We start from the raw sequence: 9,393 nt of genomic DNA, 5'->3' as shown, positions 1-9,393 counted from the left end.
CCTAGGCTCCATTTCCCACCCTTGGGAATTCTATTACCTCATGGACTACTTGGCCACTCTCCCACGATCTTCCTGTATATAAGGTCCATCTTGTCTCCATTAAGATGCTCAGATTTTACAATCTAGCCAATAGCCCATAGATGCTCAGATTCCTTAAGAGTCTAGCTAATATGGCGAATCTTCAATAAACTTTGTTTTTGACTACAGAAAGGCTTGGGTCGAAATCTTTCGGGCAGGACCCAGGTATCGTGATTTTGGGGTGCCAGGACCCCTAACCTCTAGACCGCATCAAGTCCATACAAGTCTTTCCAGGTTTTTCTGAAGTCTGCCTGCTCATCATTCCTTATAGCACAATAGTATTCCATCACATTCACATACCACAGCTTGGTCAGCCATTGCCCAACTGACGGGCATCCCCTCAGTTTCCAATTCTTTGCCACCACAAAAAGAGCTGTTACTCTTGGTTAACCTAATGGAAATCTAGCCCGCCATTGTCTATTACCAGTCTGATAGCCTTGGGCCACATCCAGATTCCCATTTGATGTCATGGGCCACCTGAGCTAGTCCCTGCCTTAGGAGCCCCACCCATAGGGCCCATCCTCCAACAAACCCAGTCTTTGGCCTAAAGAAGGCCTAGGTTGAAATTTTTTTTCCCTAATTTCTAATTGAGACCCTGATATATGGGAGAATATTTCATTAATTCCAAAACAGTGCATATCAATAAGTTGTGCACAATAAAATATGTTTGTACCACTGGGCATACATTATAAAATTATTTCCACCATAGTAATAAACTTTGAAATAATCCATTATCAATTTAGTTGAAAGTACGTCTAAGTTCACTTTGTACAGAAAATCATTCATCTCATAATTAATATGTTGAAACTATAACTTTAAACCACCATATATTTTCATAATGGTCAAGATTTCAAATGAAAATCTGCTGTCATATTCAACAGTTTCAAATTATCTCATTTTTGTCACTAAAAGACCCATTCCAGGTTAAGAGTTACTTTAACACCATTTCAACCTCACAATGGTCCCTCAAAGTTTACAATCGAAGAGTTTTACAAATACAATACAATTTAGAAATACAGTAATAACACAAATAATAAACTTCAGATATCAACTACATTTTCAGATTATCAACCAAACAGTAAACTTCTGATTTATAATTGCTAAAAACATTTTTGCTTTAAATCCAATATTCTTGGCCCTTTAAAAGGAAATATTCTCCATAAATTTATATATTCCCTTTAAAAGACACATGGTGATAATTCCTGCTTTAAATAATTCTCTCCCCTTTTCTTTCCTACTTCCTTAAGGGAGCATTGAATTAACCAGGAGTAGTCAATTTCCCCCCCTTAGGCAGAAAGCCTCTAGAGTTCCAGTAATTAATTGAACGGCCTGGGAAAACATTTTAAGATTTTATGTAACAATCTCCAAGCACAATAACCAATATCTTTACCGTAGCCAAAATTTATGCAAGGCCAGATTTAATAAAGCCCTCCTACAGGTTTATCCTGAGAGGTGGATAGCCTTTTATAATTCCATTGGTTGTTAAATCAAACTATAAAATTTTCACTTTCAATTTTTCTACCCAAAGCAGAATCAAACTTTTTCACATTTTTAAAACCCCTTGAAGCTGGCAAAGTCACCCAGAACAAACATCCAAGGGTGGGGAACTTAAGAGCACATGCGCTCACCTCAAAACACTCTACCCCCACCCAACTCTCAAACTTCATATATAATTTTTCTTTTTCCTTCTTTTTCAAACACGTTACCCCAGCTACTTCTAATTTCCATTGTATTCCAAAATAAAAGACTTGCTGCTTTCCTTCACCCTGTTCTGAAATCCAAAGGGAGATAAGAATTACAAATCCAGAGAATAGCATTCCCCCCCCCTCCACAAATAGCTTTTATAACGTTACTATGCATTTTAAACAAATCACTGAAATCCTAAATCGATCACATTAAAAGACAGAAAAACCCTTATTTTAGCAATTTTTAACACGTTGCCTTGATATCAGATACATTGGCGGGAGAGATACAAAGACAGTAATTTAAACTCTTAGCTTTGGGATCTGATTAAACCTGAATTCAAATTCTTCTCAGTCCCTTTCCTGTCTCACCCTCATCATCTTGGGCAGCATGCTCCAAATCCTTAGCAGTACCTCCCTGATCTTTGATTCTAATCTCAATCTCCTGCTGAAAGCCTGAGATGGGAGTTCTTTCCCACTGTTCCTTCTCTAATTACAGACCTTAGAAGTTACTTAGAAGTTTTTCTGGCAAACATAAAACATTTACATAGGGACAGACAGACAGCTTTGACAGGCAACATGCACACCTTGACCAGTCAAAAGAAAACTCATTCTGTCCCAGGGTCCCCTTTGCCTAGCTCTTCGCTCCCCTGGTTCTTCTCCCCTGGACTCCTTAACTTCCTCCGAGGGGGATGGTAGGGTGGAAGGAGAGCAGTTAATGGGTCCCATGGTTTTCCCCTCTTTTTTCCTTCACTAGGAAAAGTTTTAACTCAGTGCTGCTTCCTTTCAAGCAGGAAGCATTGTCTGACTCCTCCCCAATAATAGGGGTTTTGGCATTTTCTTCCTATACTTACCCTGGGTAGATGAACTACCCCAGTTAGTTAGCATCCTCCCCAGTGGATTGTCTTGGGTAATCTCTGGAGGCGAGCCTTCACCTCTCTTAGGCACCTTCATCCTAGAATTCTTTCCTCCCACCTTAGGACTTCTACTCTGATGGTCCTTTGGACTGGTCTCGCCTAGAACCCCTGAAACCTCACTCTGAAAACCCAAACTAGTGTTGGTCAGGTTAGAGGGGTGAGATATCTGGACTAACAAGGCAGTACTTCAGCCACCATTTTTGCCCACCGTCGCTCAATATATCAACTGTGATATCTGCTGTCACAGATTTGGGATTCCCAATCATTCACCCACTCCTTCCCAATTGGAGGCTCCAGAGTCCTTGGTCGATCTAGACACAGGCACAGAGGGAAGACAGAGACCTCTCAAATGGAGCAGGAGCTCTCACATCTGGGTTCCTCCTTTTCCTGGTCCAGTATCGTCTCGGATTCCCGGCCCATAAACCAAATTGTTAGAAAAATCTGAAACAAAAATCTACTACAGGAGTGAGTGAAGGAAAGCCTTTATTATGCTTCTCTAGAGAAGCGGGCACACCACACCTTCATACAACACATTCACACAGGTACAGAAGTAGAGTCAACTTTTAAATGATTAGTAAAATCCATACTCCTCCCATTTGAGCTGGGATTGGACCAACTCAACTGGGTTATACTCTTCCTGAACTGCCCATCCCATGTTCCTCCATGTTCCTCCTTGTCATGTTAATCCCTCCTGGTCATGCGTCCCATGTTAAAAAATGGCGGCTATCTCCACCCTTGGGGTATGTCAGTTGATATTCAATAAGCTTATTAAACAAGCACAGGGGAGAAAAACCTTTGCCCCATCCTTCATCCTGACCTATTGCGACTGGTTTAGCCTCTAGGGCTCTGTCTTCAGGAAGCAGCGGTTTTGCAGAATGTTTGGGACACTTTCTGATTGGTTGAGGAATCATCTACAAGATCTTGGAAGTCCCCATCAGAATTCCTGTGTTCAGACGTTCGGGCATCTGCCGGAAATATGCAATCAGATCATCAATCAATTAGAGCAAAGTTCAGGGTAAATACTGAATTAGAAGAAAGGATAAAACTGAAATGAACAAGGTAAAGGATAATATAGTGTTGCTGCTCTACTACCACAAGTCTGTTTTTTTTTAAACAGTTCACCCTAAAAAAGGGGGGGCAAAAAACACATTGACTCAGACTAATTTTTTTCCTTAGAAAAGTTTATCAGTAGAAAAAAAAATCAAATTCCCAAATCCCTCTTAATTGTAGTGCCTTCCCTCTGTTAATTATTTCCTACTTAATACATATATAGCTGGCTTTGTATGTCATTGTTTACAAGTTGCATCCCCGATCATATTGTGAGCTCCACAGTCATTGTATACAGCATCAGCAATATTGCAACAAAAATTACGTGTGAAAGATTTAGCTACCCTGATGAATCCACAACAATTCCATGGGACTCATGAGGAACAGTGCTATCCACCTCCAGAGAGTGGATTGATGGACTCAGAACAGACAGAATAAGATTTTTTTCTTTATTTATTTTTCTTGCTTCCCTTCCTCCTCCCCAGGGCTAATTCAGGAAATATGTTTTGCGGGACTTCTTATGTATAATGGGTATTGTTTTTCTTGCCTTCTTAAGAAGGATGGGGGCAGAGGGAGAAAAAGAATTCGGAACTGAAAATAAAAATTTTTAAATAAAAAAAAGTTTGTAAGTTCCTCGAGGGCAGGAACTGCTCTTTTTGTATCTCCTGTGATGAGTATAGTGTCTGGCACATAGCAGGCACTTAATAAATATTGATTGATTGCTTGACAGTTGAAGGATACTAAATAAGCCTAAAAATGCTTTGGCAAATTAATAAGTCAGGTTGATGAGGCAGCCAACTACACTGTTTTCTTTGTTTGTTTGTTTGTTTTTTTAGTGAGGCAATTTGGGTTAAGTGACTTGCCCAGAGTCACACAGCTAAATCAACTACACTGTTGAGAGTACAAGTTCACTTGCAAGACATTATGGAATAGAATGACAGAAGATTATGAACGATATCACCTCAAAAAAACAAAAAAGCAAACAAACAAACCCACCCACAGAAAGCAGTGCGGCAAAAACTGAGTCCCCGAAGGCTTTCACATAAGATCCAGCTTGGCCAGACCATCCAAGAGTATTCACTCTTCTCTTGCTGCTAGAAGAAATGGCCTTTTGTGGAGATCTGGCCAGTGCCTGTCCAGTTGAGGGATTTTGAGGAATGGAGATGCTAAATGAATCTAAGTATGGGGTTTATTGACCATTTACAGACATTGAGAGCACACTCCCCCGAAAGGTACTTCGCTGCCAGCCCTGGAGGACAGAAGTGAAGCCACACACCTTTGAACCAGAGTCGCAGGTAATGGACTAGCTCTAGATGGCCCCCAGATGCTAGGGGGCCAAAGGAGCTGGGTGCCCCAATTCAGACTGAGCCTAGTCACCAGTGAATACACTAGCCATGATTCAGACAAGGCAACACATCAGGGTTAGCAGAATCCCTTTGCAGGATGATTCCTTTGTCAGTATAATGTATGATTGGCAATCCTATGGCCAGGGCTACTCTCCCAGCCCTCTCATAGTCACTCAAGCTGCTTCTGTCTGTAGGTCCCTTCTCTGCCTGCTCCTCTGGGGCAAATCTACCCTGCCAGCATCACCTGTTCATAGCAGCTTTGAAGCCTTCAATGATTCTCTCCTGCTTTCTGAGAAAATTTTCAAACTCCTCTGCCTCCTCAGCTTTTTAGCTTTATTTCATAATATTTCTCTCCACAGAATCTGACCCCCAAAGATCTCAGGCTGTTCCTTACGCCCAGAATATTTGGACTTTATTGAATTCCAGACTTTTCCTTTAAAGTCTTACCCAAATACCACCACCTCCAGGATGCCTTCTTTGAGTGCCTTTCTGACTTATAATGATGCTGGAAGTTCAGAATTCCTGTCACTCCTTGTGGATCCCCTTTGTCTTGTGTTTTTAGTCCTTTGGCTTTGTGCCTCCTTCTGCTACTGGTCTATGAGCTCCAGGAAGGAAGGGATGGTATTAGGCAAACTGTGCTTCTCCCCCAGAGCCAGCCTGACTCCTCCTAGAGTCTCCAATTGTGAAATTTTCAGTGTAAGCACTTACACCTCAGAAATCAGTAAATGCTACAAATGAACGCTTCCTTCATTGCTTTCTTGGTCATCTAGACTAAAGAAAGTGATTGAGAAAATGTTAGTGGCAGCAAGGTGGCACAGTGGATGCTCATTAGCTGTGTGACCTTGGGCAAGTCACTTAACCCTGATTGCCTTGCCGAAAGAAAAGAAAATGTTAGCAATTCACATGAAACTTGAAAGTGTGGTATGGCTTATAGTAGCTTTTTTTAATAGTGGCAAAGAATTGGAAATTAAGGGGATGCCCATCAATTGGGGAATGACGGAAGAAGCTGTGATATATGATTGTGATGGAATACTATTGTGCTATAAGAAATGACAAGTAGATGGACCTCAGAAAAACCTGAAAAGACTTGTATGAGCTGATGCAAAGTGAAGCAAACAGAACCAGTAGAACAGCGTAGACAGTAATAAAAATATTGTATGTACTATGATCAACTGTGAATGACTTAGCTATTCTCGATGATTCAAGACAGTTCAGAATGAAGAGAAAAATGCAATCCACCTCCAGAGAAAGAATTCATGGAGTCTAAATGCAGATCAAAGCATAATTTTTAAACTTTCTCTTCTCTATTTTCTCTTTTTGGTCTGTGTTCTCTTTTGCAACATGGCTAATATGGAAATATGCTTTGCACAACTGCACATGTATATAATTTATATCAAATTGCTTGCCTTCTCTAGGAGGGGGAAGGGGAGGGAGGGAGGAATTTGGAATCTAACAATTATTTTTAAAATGAATATTAAAAATAATTTTACATGTAATTGAGAAAAATAAAACAATATTCTTTTTAAAAGTGTGATATGAGGACTTTTTTTTTTTTTTTTAGAGAAAAGGCATTTATTTACTGCTGGTTGTTAAACATTTACCAGCACATCCCTGCCCCTGGTTGAGCACAGGGTTCTTTGTATATCATAGGTGCTTAAATGAATCTCTACTGAATGAATGAATGAATTTTTTTTAAAACTGCCTTGTCAGTGGCTTCCTGGGCTGGTCTGGGCAGGCTGGGCTAGTCCTCTGCCAACAGACATAGTCAGTCCATTACTCAGCCTCCATGGAAAGTCAGGAAGCGACAATTACTGCAGAAATAATTCCTGCTCAGACACTTTACTGAGCTCCCTGCTGGAACATACATCTTGGAATTTCACCTAAAACTAAGGAAGTTCAATGTCAAGTGATAAGACTGGCAAGGAAGGTTTCTTGGAGGAAGTAAGGAGTGTAACCAGAGACCTCTGAGGCCCCTCCCATTTCTGGTAATCTGGGACATTTCCCCTCCCCACCCACACTCCTGGGGTTGGTCCAGACTAGAGCACACCCTGTTCCCGTTATCCCTCACTGAAACGAGACAGTGACAAGAGGAAAGCCAAGAGACTAAAGAGAAGAAGGGGTGAGTGGGAGAGGGAGGTAAAACAGCCTTGGTGAAGGGGCAGGGCAATCAGTGGGCAGGGACCGGGACACACCGGAGGCACGTCAGAAAAAAACAGAGAGGAAAACTAGAGCTAAGTAGAGAATTTGAGACTGAGACTGGGAGAGGAGAGCCACTCAAAGACTGATCAGGAGGCAGTGGCCAAGCCAGGCACCTGGGGAGGACCCAAGTAATTGTGATTGGCACGTGTGGAAGGTAAGAGGGGGAAGTAGCAAGGGACCAAGCTGGTGACGGGAGGAGACGAAGAAGGAAGAAAGACAGATGGCCGGGCTACACCTCCCACTTTCCCTCCTGGCAGAACCCAAGGATGGCAGCGACGGACGGGGCAGGGCCAGGTGAGGAGGTCTCAGAGTTCATGGGTGAGCGGGGCACGTATGTGCCGTGCCTCTCCTGGGACTCCCTAACCCGGGCCCTGGGGTGCCCCTTCTGAGCCCAGTGGCCCCTCTGACTCAACCCTCTCCTCTCCCAGACTCCAGCCCCCAGAAGCCTCGATCCATCCCAGAGCTGATTAGGAAGAAGCGAGATGGGGATCGCCTGGAAGACGAAGAGATTCGGAGCTTTGTTCGAGGGGTGACAGAGGGGACGGTGCAGCAGGCCCAGATAGGTGATACACACACACCCCTGACTCTACCTGCCCCGAGACCCAGAGCCACCTCCTGAGCCCTGGCCGCTGGCCCACGCACCTCCCCGGGGACCCCAAGCTCCCCGGTCCCTGGGGACTTACCGCAACCTTACCCAGCATCTATTGCCCCATCGGGATCTCCCTGTGCCCACAGGAGCCATGCTGATGGCTATCCGACTGCAAGGCATGGACCTGGGTGAGACAGAGATCCTGACCCGAGCACTGGCTGAGTCTGGGCAGCAGCTTCAGTGGCCCGAGGCCTGGGGACCGCTGCTGGTGGACAAGCATTCGACCGGTGGCGTGGGGGACAAAGTCAGCCTGGTCTTGGCACCTGCTCTGGCTGCTTGCGGCTGCAAGGTTAGCCCCCTGCCCCCGTCCCTAGGGGCTGAAGGACTGGGCACAAGCTCCCTCGGGGGGGGGGGCTAGGAGAGAGAGAGAGAGGGGAAGATAAATGTGGGTCCTTCCTCTTAGGCCTTCTCCCCACTGTCCACTTAAACTCTGCTCAGAGCTCCAGCTCAGTCAGGCCGGGTCTCAGGCAGACCACCTCTGCCTCAAGGCAGGGGCCTGAATTGTTGGAGAGCGGACTGACTGAGAACCCCCAGGGGTGAACACACAATCACATTTCCCTTTGAATCACAGACCAGGGATGAGAGCTGAAGTGTGGAGAAGGGAGGTTCAGGAAGTTTCAGCCCTTGGTGAAGGAGCAGGGCTGGGTTCTCATCCCCACAGGTGCCAATGATCAGTGGGCGGGGACTGGGACACACCGGGGGCACGCTGGACAAGCTGGAAGCCATCCCAGGCTTCTCAGTGGTACAAAGTCCAGAGCAGGTATTGGGCAAAGGGCCCTGACTGGGGGCACCTGATAAACAGTCACTAATGGGTGGGGCAGTCTTAATTGGAGGTCAAATGACTGAGGGGAGAAATCATTGGTCCAAAATCACCGGGGGTCATTGATGGATGGGACATGACTGTTTGGGGCCCTGCGGTCACTCATGGGGGATCCTCCCGGACCGGGAGAGCAGATGCGGGAGCTGCTGGAGCACGCAGGCTGCTGCATTGTGGGGCAGAGTCAGGAGCTGGTCCCTGGAGATGGAATCCTTTATGCCATCCGGGATGTGACTGCCACAGTGGACAGCCTCCCCCTCATCACAGGTGACCTGCTCCCCTTACCCCGCTGGAGTCCAGTCACGGGCACTCTGGTTTAGGACCAGCCTGACTCTGGGCGAGTGGAACCACACCACGCCTCCGCGCCTCCGGCTGGACTTCTGCAGGGATCCCTGGTTCTAGCCCAAGCACCCTTCTCTGCCCCCTCTAGCCTCCATCCTCAGTAAGAAGGCTGTGGAGCAACTCTCGACCCTGGTGGTGGATGTGAAATTTGGGCAAGCGGCCATCTTCCCAAGCCAAGAAGGCGCTCGAGAGCTTGCCCAGGCCCTGGTGAGTGAGCGCGCGCAGCAGAGGCTCGTCATTCCACCAATGCTCTTTGCACCCCAGGGGCTTCCTGTGCCGATGAAATCACCAACCCAGTCCTTGGGAGGTGGGGGGG

General features: G+C 45.5%; 1 protein-coding gene and 1 long non-coding RNA gene across 4 annotated transcripts in view; one reads left to right on the top strand and one right to left on the bottom strand.

Annotated features, from left to right (window-relative positions):
- Positions 1–1,217: 1,217 nt before the first annotated feature.
- LOC114037503 lies at positions 1,218–5,646 on the bottom strand. Its single transcript, XR_003568455.1, has 3 exons — positions 5,518–5,646; positions 3,495–3,642; positions 1,218–1,849 (listed from the first exon to the last, which is right to left on the bottom strand). It is a non-coding gene; the product is annotated as an uncharacterized LOC114037503 (long non-coding RNA).
- A 1,355-nt stretch (positions 5,647–7,001) lies between these two features.
- The window catches only part of TYMP (thymidine phosphorylase), an 8,985-nt gene continuing 6,593 nt past the window's right edge, over positions 7,002–9,393 (top strand). Inside the window, exons 1-7 of one of the 3 annotated variants that reach the window (XM_027854396.1) lie at positions 7,002–7,189; positions 7,527–7,563; positions 7,698–7,832; positions 8,005–8,207; positions 8,580–8,678; positions 8,873–9,002; positions 9,166–9,284. In XM_027854396.1, the coding sequence (XP_027710197.1) occupies positions 7,536–7,563; positions 7,698–7,832; positions 8,005–8,207; positions 8,580–8,678; positions 8,873–9,002; positions 9,166–9,284 (714 nt within the window). In that variant the 5' untranslated portion in view covers positions 7,002–7,189; positions 7,527–7,535. The other 2 variants (XM_027854395.1, XM_027854397.1) reach the window with 2 other exon arrangements.

This window comes from Vombatus ursinus, unplaced genomic scaffold, assembly GCF_900497805.2.
Source record: "Vombatus ursinus unplaced genomic scaffold, bare-nosed wombat genome assembly UNPS02010394.1, whole genome shotgun sequence".
NCBI lineage: Eukaryota > Metazoa > Chordata > Mammalia > Diprotodontia > Vombatidae > Vombatus > Vombatus ursinus.
This window is presented reverse-complemented; position numbering and strand designations above follow the sequence as displayed.